The sequence below is a fragment of the Branchiostoma floridae genome, chromosome 5 (assembly GCF_000003815.2).
Source record: "Branchiostoma floridae strain S238N-H82 chromosome 5, Bfl_VNyyK, whole genome shotgun sequence".
Taxonomy (NCBI): Eukaryota; Metazoa; Chordata; class Leptocardii; order Amphioxiformes; family Branchiostomatidae; genus Branchiostoma; species Branchiostoma floridae.
Genome location: NC_049983.1, coordinates 10864629 through 10879907, shown reverse-complemented (window position 1 = coordinate 10879907; position 15279 = coordinate 10864629). Strand labels below are relative to the sequence as shown.

The 15279-nt window shown below is 38.7% G+C and overlaps 1 protein-coding gene across 1 annotated transcript; it reads left to right on the top strand.

Annotated features, from left to right (window-relative positions):
- Positions 1 to 6: 6 nt before the first annotated feature.
- On the top strand, positions 7 to 13182 carry LOC118416088 (cytosolic Fe-S cluster assembly factor NUBP2-like). The gene is made up of 10 exons (XM_035821147.1): positions 7 to 248; positions 927 to 990; positions 1410 to 1493; positions 1915 to 1976; positions 3525 to 3628; positions 7388 to 7479; positions 7959 to 8018; positions 9037 to 9242; positions 9771 to 9860; positions 13025 to 13182. The coding sequence occupies exons 1-10, from the start codon at positions 192 to 194 to the stop codon at positions 13139 to 13141; spliced, it is 936 nt and encodes a 311-aa protein (XP_035677040.1). The 5' UTR covers positions 7 to 191; the 3' UTR covers positions 13142 to 13182.
- The last annotated feature ends 2097 nt before the right edge of the window (positions 13183 to 15279 follow it).

Genomic DNA, 15279 nt, shown 5'->3' with positions numbered 1-15279 from the left:
AGATTATACTGCAAGCGTCTTTTGTACCAAATATTTGATGTAAGTTTAATTTTACGATCACCCTAAAGATTGATATTGGTTTATCCCCATTGACCTTTATACCCTCTATTTACTATGTCCATGTGGATTTTATCAGAACAGTTTCTTCGAAGACATTTCTCGTCAAATTTTCAATCTATTTCTGCAACGAAATGAAGAAAACAGAGGGTTCAGAATCCGCAACGGCTGCTGGATGCCCGTCCGAGACCGTAAGTCCACTAACTAGCTAAATTTTAACTTCTAAACTTTTGCTATAAAACGTCGTTACAAAATTTTGCACTGACAGAGCTGAGCTGAGTGGATATTTGACATAACACCTTGTTTTTCCAAACGTTCACTCGAACTTTGTCTTTCATGCAGGCCCTGTATGCAAACCTACTGGGTTTATTTAGTTTGTGAGTACACACAGTTGGGAAATTCACGTCGTATGACCTGCAAAACCCAAGTTCATCATAACAGAAAACTGACACCACTCACGAGCGCCCCTAAGCGGATCAGTGCATTACGACACGAAAGTAATAACACCGATATTTTGACCTGCAGATTCATTTCTGTTCTGTAGGTTATAAAGAAACGTCATATTTTACTAGAAGTTCTGTGATACCCCACATACATGTACATTGTCAGGTTGCAATTCCAATAAAAGCAAATCAAAATGAAATTGTAGCATGATTTGAAATTTAGGAAGTGGAAAGTAGTCAATCATTATAATTAGCAGGTGCAATGTAACTTCAGTCTGAAGTTCTGTCTGAAGAGTAATGATGTAGTTGATAGTTTGATCATATAAAGTGAATACCTGAAGTGATGCTCTCCATTCGCTTACTATTAGTCTTAGAAACGTTATAAAGAGAACACCAGCACTGTTCTCTGTTGCATTGTTGCTATAGGAGTTAGCAGGGAAGGCTGACATATGTGAAGGTTGTCCAGGACAGGCACTCTGCAAGCAGCAAGGTAAGAATATGAACATACTATATATGTGAGATACGAACACTACAGGGGTACGGATGCTTCAGGATGCATGGGCATTAACTAACTGATTAAGGGAGGCGTGAACACTACATGGGGTACGGACACTACAGGGGGTATGAATTAGGGATGGGTGCTGGTGCCGGTACGGTGTACCAGTATAAAACCATTTTTTCTTGTTGGACCCTCCAAACAGTTTTGGGAGGCTAAATTGTAATGCATCTAAAGCTCCCAGTTTACCAGAATATCACTGTTTTGTCTGTTTACTTCTGCTTGGAGATTACATCTCTGGTACAAACTTTGAGGTATGGAGACAAAATGGCTTTGCACACCATCTTAGGTTGTGTATGATGTATTTGTTTGTCCAGTTCATACTAATAGTTACCACACCAATTGTGTTCCAGGTGGACGAGACCCAGACCAGGATATACTGGACACCAGGATGAAAGCCATTAAGCACAAGATTCTCATTCTGTCAGGGAAAGGAGGTATAAATACATTTTGACTTGATGACAAACGATCTCAAGCCTGTTTCAGTGTTTGTATTCACTGTCTCTATCAACAGCTATGTGACAAGTCAACTCAAAGATGAGATCTGATATGGGTTGAAAAAGAGAAGACTGGAAAGCTCCCCAAGTAGATTTAAAAATAGTACACTTTTTTTGTGTGATATGGAATATTTTGTCAAAGATGTTGATCTTTATACAACTTTTATCATCTTGATTCATAAACCCATAATCATTGACTTTGTAGCCATAAAACTCTTGGAGTGTTGTCTCAAAGGTATTAGTATTACAATCTTTTTTTAAAACAATTGTGATCATTTTAAGCCATTACAGTAATAGTAACAAAATACTAGTAGTGTAACAGTTTCACTCATTGAATTTTTACACACATGTATCTGTACAGGTGTAGGGAAGTCCAGTGTAGCAGCCTGTTTAAGTATGGCACTGGCAGAATTGTCACACAAGGTAAGTTGATCTGTACTCGTAGTGTTGTAGGTACATGTATATGTATACACTCAACACAATATATCTAGATGTCGAGAAGCTAGAAATCTCTTCATTTGTGGTATATTTTTGCTACATGATACATCAAGGTGGCAAAACATTGGCAGGTAAGAAAACTTCAAGTTGTTATTTGAAAAAAAAGTTAACACACATGCAAACATGTTATCCTTGGGACATTGAAGCCAAATGGTATTAATGTAAAGAAAATATTGATTGAAGTACATATTCCTGTTTTCAGTATGCACTACTTTTATAAGGGCATTTTGCTTGTAGTGTAGTGCATTGTATACCATGATAAGTTCAGTGTTACAGAGAATTAGGACAACTAATAACAGATGTGCAACAATTACTCCATAATGTTACCTACTGGCATAGCGCCTCCTGTGTCTGTCACCATGTTTAAACTGTGGAAACAAAAACTGGTTTATAGAAAACCCCGACCTTCCAGATATTCCCCAACTCTCTCTGAGTTGTTGAGAGAAAGAACTGTGCCAGGACCCAGGAGACATGGAGTGTTTTGGATTAGAGGATGTTTTGTTTAGTTTGGATACAAGACAATTGAATGTGCTGACATGGGGCTGCTGAAAAGTTTCTGTAAATGTTCAAGAGGCTAAAGATGGCAACAAGAGAAAAATGGGTTAAATGGATTTAAGTTATGACTTTTTATACCATTGTCCATTTCTGCAAAGAAGAGTGTTTTAACACTCTTCTTTGCAGAAATGCATGTTAAAACATGGAATGATATTAATCAATTGTATGAAATTATCTTCATTCTTTCCTCCAACTTTTTTGTGTGACACTCAAAGTTTTCTATCTGATTCACCAAATTTAAAAAAAAATTGTTTCAGCACTTTTTTTGTCAAAAGCATTATTCAGTGCAGATGAAATCAGCTAATTAGTGGCCTCAAACTCTGACCTCACATGACTCAAGCCAGAAGCCTCTACTTTGACAGTACATCATATGTACCATGTTGCTCTATTTGATCAGGAAACTCTTACTGTAGCTTCAATTTTTTTAGACATTAGGACTAATAGAGTTAGATGAAACAAAATGCATGCATTTGCAGGGTATACCCAGGATGCACTAGCCAGAGCTAGCTGTCATTACACGGCAGGAATTTGGCACAAACTGTAATTGATTTATCTTAAACACAGTTCGCAACTGGTATTGTGACCAGTTGGAGTTTATTCTTGATGAAAGCAGTTCAGGATCACAGTTGATAAACAGCTGTGAAGGTAGGAGTAAGGAAGAGTTTCCAGACCTAGAGTTGTAGGCCCCACATGTACAGCTGTGTTCAAATTTCAACAGTAACTTAAAGTGATATACAACCACTGGTGACCCAATTTGGTTCTAAGTGGTAAATTAGGTGATACCTCCTGCATGTTATCTATCAATATACCTTCATTGGCTGTCCTGAATTTTTTCCTTCTTCCTCACTGACTGCACAAAGAGATACTGCATCGTTAATTGATTTGTCTTTTGACAAATGTTTCTCCCTTATTGCACAGGTAGGAGTGGTGGACCTTGATATCTGTGGACCCAGCATCCCCAAACTACTGGCAGTGGAGGGGAGGGAGGTCATCAACTCACAGTGGGGGTGGAAACCTTTGATGTAAGAGCCTTGGACACTTACTGTCATTTTATATTACTGTAAGTGATTGGCTTTAGGCCCAACTCTTGTAACTGTTAAAACCTTTGCCAAGGTATATATAGCTCTTTGGCACCAAAGGTATATATAGCCCTTTGGCACCAAACTTGATTATTGGTATAAGCAGCAAGGAAAAGGAATAAAGCCTGGTATGCAGCTGTATTACAGCGTATTATGATTACTCCCGAATCTCTTCTGTCCAATTTGCAAATGCCTAAGGACAGAAGAGACTCGGGAGTTATAGCACAGCTGGATACCAGGCTAAAAGGTATCATAATGCTATACATATATATACTGTATACTGTATACAGTAAGTTGTGCCAGAATATTTATGCAGACTCATCAAAAGCAAACTTCAGGATCAGTCAATGGTTTCAATCTTGTGGGAAAAGTAAATGATGGTTTTATGCTTTTCATACACCTTATAGAGTAAGTACATGTAAGTATAATGCAATGTAGAAAACACAATCATGTAATAATGATTGCTGATCATGTGATGTGTAATAAGCCTTTATCCAAACTTTAAGGATAAATATGAGTTCATCGCAGTGTTAGACTAGTGATCATCATCATCATCATTGCCACTTTTCAATAAATTGCCACATTGCACTGAGGCGGGCTGTCATTGTTTTCCACAATGTCGCTGCTTTTAGCCTCTTTTAAACTATCATTTGATTTTTCTGTTAGACTATCATAACATTTGATAGAATTGCCAGGACTTCTTTGTTTGGTGTTCCTTAAAGCATGAGAGAGAAAGATTTAGGCTTTCCAGGATGTGTCCCTCTGGCAGGATAAGGTACATTTATTTTGTACATACACATGTGAATCATGAAGTGCCATATTAACAGATCTTTGCCTTGCCATGAATTCTCAATGGTCAGAGGTGCTGAAAGCTGAAGGGCTGAATGCCAAGTTTGCTGAAAGATATACATCTTACAGATGTCTCCAGACTCTCTGCAGACCCTTAAAGACTAACCTAAGTCAGACCACAGATCCCCTGCTGGTGGTACAGGATGTTAGGGTCTCCTGTACTGGACTCTGTCCAACAGGCACTGCTTTTCCTGGTCTAAACATTGGCCTGATGTGAAGTCTGTAGATTCAAGAGATTAGCTCTATAGAGAACATTTGCCAAACCTGCCAAGAAAAGCTGTTACACATAGGGCTTCAAATATCTTAACTTCAGATTTGAACAGCTTTGTTCCCTTGCAATAAGGATTGTCTGAACTTTACAAATTGCCTAGCCTTATAGCAAAAAGTTGCCCCCCTCTCTCTCTCAAAATGTCTTTCAAACCACCTTTCAAATCACATTGACATTGTCGTTTCCCTTTTGTAGCATTTAAGTGTATGTAGTAAGTTACCTCAATTATGTTAGATGGATTAAGAAGATCTGACTGCATCGATGAAGGTTAGACGTCCAGGTAGTGTGATGTAATGGATGATTCAAAACACTGTATTGGGGACACACAATGTGTTAATGTACTTATTGTAAATTTTGTGGTTTCCAGTATTAAGAGCACATGCATTATATATAGGATCCATATAGTTATAATACTTAAACAAACCTTGATCTCCGGATGTGTTTTTTGTGTGGAAGTCCTCTGAGGGGTTAAGCCAGTAAGCAGGCCAGGGGATTCAGATAAACTAACTATGGCAGAACACAGTCTGTCTAATACCCCCCTCACATTAGGCGCGATTCGATTGAACGACGAGTCTGCGAGCTCTAAATTACGAGAAGGCATGACCCTGACGGGAAGGGGCAATTTCTTCGTCGGCATCAGGGTCATGCCTCCTCATAAATTAGAGCTCGCAGACTCGTCGTCCGATCAAATCGCGCCTAATGTGAGGGGGGTATTATGACTTAAGAACCTCAAAGAGTCTGATGAAAGAAAATCACTTTCATTCTGGTCAATTGTTTTTCAAATCTGGGTCCACATAATTTTTTATAGAAATACATTCAGTCGTGTAATCATGCATCGCCTTGATCAACATACTGGTACAAAACCGTTTTTCTTGTTGGACCGGTCCAGAAAAACTGTCTGACCGCCGGGACCTGAAAATACAGTGGAGCAGTGGACCGATGATAAAATGAACAGATTATACCCGCAGGCGTTCACGTGGTTTGGGGTCTTACTGGCCCAAGAAAATAACAGGAGAAAAGTAGAGGAAAGCTGACATTTCTACAGTCAAACTTGGCAAACAGTGGCACTGTTTACATGAAGATAGGATTTTAAAATGCCTGTAGAAGTCATGATCAGATTCTCAATGAAACAGATTCCTCTGTTAGCAAAATGGACTTTCTTTGTTTTGAGTATTGCCCATTCACAATTGCAAGTTTTCACAAACAATTAGGTCCAGGTTCAGGTCCAAACCTGGACCTGGTCACCTGTACCTGGACTATACCTGGACCTAGATTTTCTGTACCCACCCCTAACATCTATATTATGAAGTTGTCTATATTATGTCCACAGTTTTCTATCCTAAGGCCAACTTATGAACCCACATTCAGCTATCCCAGAACCTGAGTCGACAAACCCTGCAAGCACTAGGAAGAAGGATGCTATTAAAGCGTAAAAACATCCAGACAAGGGGCATATCCTGACCTCATGGGGTCAACATCCTTGACTTTGGGCTTGTTCATTACAATTTATAACATCTGTTTTAAATCATACAAATATATAGTGCAGGTTATTGTACATGACAGGGATGTATGCCTCACAAATCTAGGAAGGTGGGAGTGCAATGGGTAAGGAAAGAGGAAAATAAGGTCGGAGTAAATGGAGTTTGGAGACACATATACAAAATTATACAATTAAAGCTAAATCATGGTACATGTACAGTGTAATAGCATTATATTTAATCAAATATATTATTACTGGTGTCCTGATATTAACAATAAAATCTAGTAAAAAAGATTCTGAGTAGGAAACAAGTAGTACTTACTGTAAATATATTAAGTTCTTGGGGATTTAATTTCATGTTAGCGGGAAAATCACGGTTGTTTTAAGTTGGTGGTAGTGCCATAGACTGTAGTAAAAAACTATTATGAATGAATATAAAACCACTGTGAACATTTCTACATTTACAGTATTTCCTACGCAAAATTTTTTGGGTCTCTTTGAATTGTGGTATCTATTCAAAATTCTCTCTCTACTTTCCACTGCTTACCCCATACATAGTTCCTGTTTCTTCTCTTAAATCCCATGCCTAATCCCATGGATTATCTTACATAAAGGTTTTGATAAGTAATCCTCAGGATTCTTCAAGTCCCACATGTGGCCGGCTTACTGCCTGTGATAAGTTAGAAGACAGGTGGTTTGTGTGGCTGTCTTAAGAAGGGTCAGGTTCTTAATTGAAGAGTCTTGGATATTCTTCAGCTGTTAAAGAAAATACTTGGTAATGACAAGAAAACTTGATGTTTCAGGTATGGAGTAATGTATGCCTGTTTAGCAGAATGTTGACATTTGGTGTCATAGGTTATCACTGTTTGGAATTCCAAAATGCATCAGATTCTGTTCTAACTGACTTTTGTTTTGTGTGTTGGTAACGTTGTTTATTTATATAATAATCGAATATGACCATGACCAAACATTGCATCTTTCAAGATGGGACTAGGCCAAATTAGTGATGAGTCATTCCTACAAATATCTTGCAGTGAAAAATCTTGAAATTGTTTGAAATATAAGATTAAGTTCTTTTTTGAATGAGATGTTGTTTTTTCGACAGATCCCCCCATCATGATGTAAAGGTAATGTCAGTGGGCTCCCTGTTGGAACAGTCAGACAATGCAGTCATATGGAGAGGACCAAGGAAAACAGGTCTGTACTCAATCTTTGATAGTGTACCTTTGTACAGTTTCTATAATTATGATTATGATATATGAGTAGAAATATTCAAGCTAGGGATTTATGAATGTTCTCCAGGTTATTCAGGTTTCTGGAAGATATCAGTGGTGGAATCATTCCAGAAATTTCTGCCATTCCAAATGCCACATGTTGGGCTGTATGAGGCTTTGTTACTACACAGATGTGTGCAGATGTCCCCTAGCCATAATATTCAAGCAGATGTTAGGGTAGAAGTTTAGAAGTTTTTTGACTGACCAGGTCTTCTGAAAGTCTTTGAATGGGACTGTTAGTGTTAGAAAACTTAGGGAATTTGAACATCAGCATTTGCTAGCTTGGTTTCCTTTTATATATTTGTTTCACATTTTTATGCTATCACTCAGGAATGTATGGCATTATGTTGACAATGCAGAATTACTTTTACTATTCTACAATACTTCTGCTTTTTTTTCCAGCCCTGATCAGAAGGTTTCTCAAAGACACCTTCTGGGGACGTCTGGATGTCCTAATCTGTGGTGAGAACTTATTCTAAGACTAAGATGCAATTTTTTTGACAGTCTTTCCAAGTAAAATTGCATTTGAATCCTGTTTGCAAGACAAACAAAAAATGTTAAAATAATATCCACACAGCTTACTGCCATTTAGTGTCACATTATGCACAGAAGAAATAAACATATACACCCGTGTATATAATTATATTTTTGCAACAACAGAATTTCTCCATACCTGTCAGTCCTGCTACATAAAGTTATATGTATCTGATTAATCTGTTCAGAAGAAATTCATTTTATTACAAGATAACAAGAACAGCTATGTAACCTGACAGCTCAGAAAAACTTTTTAAATGTAGAAATACTGTTTTCAGGTCATCTGCATTGCCTGTTACAGATGTTTCCTTCCAACATAGAGACTCGTTGATAACATTTGATTCACTTGGCATTAATTAGTTTAGAGTATATGTTACCATTTAATCCTGCTGTAACTGAATACAACCCAGGACATAGTGTATCTTATTGGGGTAATCCTGGATGAAGGAGTTCAGGTTAGTGGGGCAACCCAGATTAAGGACCAGGGACACAGTTGGTAGATCTGCAGATCTGCAATGTAAACACTCTCAGGCTGGTATATCACTGGGAATTGTATCTACTTCTTAGCAGTCACAGGTGTTTCACAGGCATCCTCTCTTAGTTAAAGCATAGACTGTTTTTTTGTATCCAGTTTGACTTGCATTTGTAAAGAAATGTATTGTTAGGACAGTCCTACATGTGTGTAATATATAATTTGTAATGCAATTCAAAAAACTAAAAATTAACTTAGACCTGTACAGAGCAAACATTTGGCTGCTTATTTTTGCCCCCCAGCAGTTTTCTTTCAAACTGCAGCATCCCTTTACTCAGAGGAGTGGTTTTTATTTCAATTGTGCATAGGTTGCTAAGAAAACAAGCCACATTGAGTACTATACCGTAGGTACATGTTTATTCACTTAATTCAGTTTTTATGCATCTGATAAACTTTTGTCCTCGCTTTCTAAAGACACTCCACCTGGCACGAGTGATGAACACCTGACTGTTGTCAAGGCGATGAAGAGCACCAACCCTGATGGAGCCGTCATCGTGACCACGCCCCAGGAGGTTGCCATAGCAACCATCAGGAAGGAGCTGAATTTCTGCAGGAAGATGGGAGTGCCTGTGATTGGCATTGTGGAGAATATGAGCGGATATGTCTGCCCATGTTGTCAGGTGATGGTACTCATTTTATACAGTCAAGGCCCTTTACTCTGCATGAGGACTGGTGACAAAAAAAGTTGATTAAGGATGTTGTGGAATCTTTCTTACTGCCATGCCAAGTGTGCAAACTTGTCTTCATTACTGTAGTGGAAAGGATAGCATAGTGACAGTGTTTGGTATCTGCAGGGACCTTTGGTATTTGGAAACTTAATTATCTCAACTTGTTACTAATACGGTAACATTCAACATGTCAGTTGAAAGGGCAAGACTTTGGTATCTGGATTCCAATCTTAACATTCAAAGTCTTAGTCTCAGATATGTGCCTGTAGAATTGATTAGATTTTCTAGATTCCATATGTCTTTTCAAATTAGAAATGGTCAGTGATAGTTGTAGTATTCCATTTGCTTTAGAAACATTCCCTTTAGTTTCCATTATATTTATATTCACTGATACAAAAGACCGTTACAACTGCTGTGCAAGTGTAAATGGCATCACAGAAGTCTTCATCAATTTTACATTTTTAATGTGTTGTTTTACAGGAAAGAACCAACATCTTTTCCTCCGGTGCTGGAGAGAGGCTAGCTAGAGAGTACAGTGTCCCTTTCCTGGGGAGAATACCCATTGACCAGGTATATAGAATTATGCAATCTATATGGGCAAATGCGAAAATGTTCATGATTTCACAGTACCATTTTCAAACGTACACATGTATTGATTTGTGATGATGGACTGGCTTTAAACTGCCATCCAGAACATTAATTTTTGTGCTATTGTTGTGTGGCAGTTCTGGAAAAAATTTTCAATGTTAAATTTGCAACACAACACGAAAATGTTGTGCGACAATGATGTAACTGATACAATGTAAACAGAATGAAAAGTAGATTTTTAAATGCAATTTTAGAATCATCCTAGAAAATGAAAGTTTGCAAGTTGCATCACTTTTGCCTGTACTGAATTGTACACCCCCCATACCTATCATTGCTGTGCACCCCTGGCTTGTGTCCTGTGCCGGACACCTGTCTCCTCCAACTGTCCTTATCTCCTGTCAATCAGCAGCTTGTCCAGCTAATCTCCCACACCTGCCAGGGATTAACAGCCTCTCCTGTCAGCCCCCATCAAACCCATCTCTCTGTCAGTTTGTAGCCTCACAGATGTACAGTATACATTTTGATGTCTGAACAGACCATAAAAAATGTTCATTGTTTATTCTGAATCCAATCCCAAAATAATAATAGTAGCAAAGATGGTATGCCAAAAAGCATTTTTTTTCCAAGCAACTAGATATGATCTTGGAAACGGTCAGAAGTAATGTTTCAGATAGCATCCACTATCTTTCGTCAGTGACACTGAGGTGATCTGGGAGAAACTGGTCTTTATACCCTAACTAGCAATGAAGTTTTGCATAATTCCTCCCAGAATGATATTTGTACATGTATACCCAATAGCCAATACAAGGAGCCAGGTCCTAGCCTAAGCACGTAAAAACATGTTCAATACGTTGTGTGTGTTTATCCTCAGTTGAGGTTGGTTGAAGAATTCAGTGCAGTGCTTTTTGTATGCATCAGAAGTGATTTTTAGTCTTTAAGAATTCAAAGTGTACTTCATGTAGGAATATTTCCAGTAAGAATATGACATTCCATGTAACGCAAAAAATTTCGTGTGTGATTTTATCATAACAGTTCAACAAATTGTGCTAACTACAAAAGAGATAATATGTGGTTAGTTGATTAAGCTTATCTCTAGTGTAATGGGAAAAAGGATCACACTAGGATGACTCTCAGATTGGTGGCATCTCCCCTGGGTGTTACGTTATAGTTTACACCTGGACATGTCCTGAGAAGTCCTACCCTTAGGTGACATCTCTTCCCTCTTCTAACCAGTCCCATTTATCTTGGTTATCTGTGGAGTCATGATCTGCTGATCTACAGGTTTCTCACCAAAGGAAGAATTCCGTATAAAGCTGGATTTGTAGGACAAATTTGAGGGATTAAGGGAGCCTGCTGGGACCATGTGTGCCGTGATGTTGACCTTATGTTGGATTCTGTGTACTATTACTAACCAAGACAAAGTTTGTATCCACACAGCATATTTTTATATTTAGTGTAACATCACCTTACAGTCACCTAGCCTATCCTCATACCTGAGGGTCGGGGCCTATGCTGGCGTCTAGTGAAACACAATGAAGTAAAAGACATGCACTCCTTATGTATGTAATGGTTCCACATGGAAAAGTTGAGATGTCCAGCCTCAGGTGACATCCCTTCCCTCTCCTAACCAGTCCTATCTATCTTGGTTATCTGTGGAGTCATGGTCTGCTGATGTACAGGTTTCTCACCAAATGATGACCAGGAGGTGGTGCTGAACACTCAGCTGGATAAAGCTGGATTTGTAGGACAAATTTGAGGGATTAAGGGAGTCTTCTGGGATCAGGTGTGTCGCAATGTTTAACTGAAGTTGGATCCTGCATTGACTTACCAAGACAAGTTCGTATCCACACAGCATATTTAGTGTAACATAGTGAAAAGACATATACACTCATTGTGTACATAATGGTTCCACATGGAAATGTCCTAAGAAGTCGAGCCCCATGTGCCATCCCTTCCCCCCCCTAACCAGTCCCATCTATCTTGGTTATCTGTGGAGTCATGGTCTGCTGTTGTACAGGGTTCTCACCAAATGATGACCTCAGCCTGATAAAGCTGGATTTGTAGGACAAATTTAAGGGAATAAGGGAGCCTGTGGGGACCAGGTTTGCCGTGATGTTGAACTGAAGTTGGATCCTCTATTGACTAACCAAGACAAAGTTTGTATCCACACAGCATATTTATATTAAGTGAAACATCACCTCACAGTCACGTAGTCCCATCCTCATGCCTGAGGGTCAGGGACTATGGTGGCATCCAGTTTAACATAATGAATAGTAAAAGACATAATATAGCTCCTTACGTATGTATGTAATGGTTCCACATGGAAATGTCCAGAGAAGCCCAGCCCCAGGTGACATCTCTTCCCCCTCCTAACCAGTCCCATCTATCTTGGTTATCTGTGAAGTCATGGTCTGCTGATCTACAGGTTTCTCACCAAATGATGAACTCTGGATAAAGCTGGATTTGTCTAACAAATTTGAGGGATTAAGGGAGCCTGTTAAGATCAGGTGTGCCGGGATGTTGAACTGAATTTGGATCCTGTTTACTAAGCAAACAAAATGACAAAATCAATATCCACACAGCATATATAGCGTAACATTTATACATGCCTTATAATACTAGAAGTTCCACCTGGAAAAGTCTTGAGAAGTCCAGCCCCAGGTGCCATCCCTTCCCCTCCTAACCAGTCCCATCTATCTTGGTTATCTGTGGAGTCATGGTCTGCTGATCTACAGGTTTCTCACCAAATGATGACCAGGAGGTTGCACTGGATAAAACTGGATTTGTTAGACAAATTTGAGGGATTAAGGGATCAACTTAATGTTGTTGTGGGGGTATGGGGGAATCCATCGTCAACTGTACTGCAAATGATTTGTACATGATGTAAGGGAACAAGTAGTCAGGGAGCCATTTGGATAGCTTTGTGCAGTCATCTTAAAGTTTGCTTAATGTTGTGAAAAGATGAATACCAGATTTGGCCTGCCTACTGTTGTCATCCCTCAAGATCCTTCGAGATATCCAAGGAAACCTTACGACAGACACAAGATCCTAACAGTTGATCCCACAAAAACTGTTTCATTTTGAATTATGCACTAGAGACAGAAAGTTGTGATATTCATGTTTCGACATGTGTTTACCTGTTGCAGCACCTGGTACAGTGTTGTGAGGAAGGCAGTAGCATCTTCAAGTCCCATCCTGAGTCTCCTGCTGCATCAGCACTTCTACAGGTGGCACAGGCAGTTATGGGGGAGGTCACCAGATGACACTCTGATGTGCTGAACATTCCATATAGTTTTATAAAATTAAGATATAGCAATTACAACTGGATATGATTTTGGAAGCTGTCAGAAGTTTCAGATAACATCTGTTATATTTCATCAGTGACACCGAAGAGATCTAGTTGGAGAGGAGGTTTTTATATCCTATCTTTTATAAGATATGCTATTCATATTTTTGTCACTATAGTGTACTTGATAACCTTTTCTTGATAACCATGCCATAATTGATGGATATATACATGACATGTCATGATTGAATTATAACAGTCTTTGTGCAATGTTGTTGTTAATCATTATAATAATATCAAGGCAATACATGTCATGTTTTTACTCAATGAAATTAATATCATTTAATACTAGATATTGATTGTCACAATGTCAAATTTTCAGCAATACAGTCTATTTTTGTACTTTATCCTTAGTAAATAAAATGGAATGATATGAAGTAAAATACAATGAAATACAACATTACAATCAACATTTCCTGCTTCATTGACATAGTTATGAATGGTATCTAGATTGTGATAAGAGTTAACGTTACCATGTAGAGGTTTTGGTGCCAGGCCAAGATGTCCCAAAATAGTCAAACAAGTCAGCAGTACAATCACTCAAGTTCACAGTGGTGGGTGTTACTGTTTACATGATGCCATGATGTGGTTTTTAGCACATGCTAAATACTGAATAACACATGTAGAGAGAAATAAATCTTTATAGGAGTCTTTGGATAGGCAAGAATATGTGATGAATTCTAACGTTTAGTAGTCTAAGAACAGTCTTTCACTGATGCATTATGAAGAAATGTTGGCCTGTGTTTCATGATATAAATTGTTACTTGTAACTGTTTAGAAGTCCAGGTGAATGAGGTTAATAAGGAATGTGCCCTTCTGGCCTTGTGAGATGTTTGCTGTCTTGCCATCACCTCCCCTTGGATCTTGAGACATTTATTTGTATGGCCCAAGTGCCCAAGAGAAGGTCCTTAGTCCTTACACTGCAAGAAGCTGTAGGTCAGGCGCTGTATGTGGACTAAACCTGAGAAGAACCTATGTGAACTGCTACTGCATAAGGTAAGACCATAGAATTTCATTTGGAGATCATTGTCCATGTTCATTGTTACAACGTTTAAGATCTAACTTGTTTGTTTGAACTTTTGTTTATTCATGTAACTGTAAATGTGCCATAATTTTCCTTGTCACTGGGTGACAAAACAGTGAGTGGCTAACTAGGATAAAACTGTTAAGTTGCATCCAACCTGTTGTCTATAGTTGCATATCCTGTTGTAATAGGTAGTACTACTGTTTGTACTCTTCGACTGTCCGACATTCCAGGCAGGATTTGGGTTACTAGCTGTGTGACAAGAAAGAAAACTCTTATGTCAGGAGGAGATTAGGTAACTCAACCCACCACACGTGTTGACAAACTCAAGGACGAGGAACATTAATGTTATATTATATTTCTGAACGTATTAATAGTTTGCGCCTAGGGCTGGGTATCGGTACTGCGTACCGGTACAAAACCGGTTTTTCTTATTGGACCGGTCCAGAAAAACCGGACCTGAAAAAATTAGGTAGACCGGATGTTGGACCGATTCGAAAATTAAAAGATTATTTTATCAGGCATTCACACGTTTTAGCGCTTGCAGATGAAAGAAAATAACAAGAGTGAAGTAGAGTAGAATTTATAGTAATTTCTACCAAGTTTTACAGCCAATCGTACAGGTGCAGTTAGCGTTGTATGGTTTTAAAATGCCAGTGCAAGTCTAATACTCCACCAAACAGATTTCTTTGTAGTAAAATGGACCATTGGTATGAGTCATACTGCATCAGGTCCAGGTTCAGGTCTGGACCTGGACCTAATCCTTTGGACCTGAACCGGACCTGGACCTGAATTTTCTGTACCGGTACCCAGCCCTATTTGCGCCTGATCGTTTGGGATAGGCCAGGTTCTGAAATATATGTTTTATATACTAGTACCTGAAGTCTTGGGGAAGTTTTATAACATGGTGGTGAACTATGTTCTAAAATAAGTTGATTTCAGCTGATTGCAACAAAAATCAACTTTAGGCAAAGACACTGCACTTTGCAGTTTTAATCAACAGATCGTCCTTGACAAAAACGGCACTATCT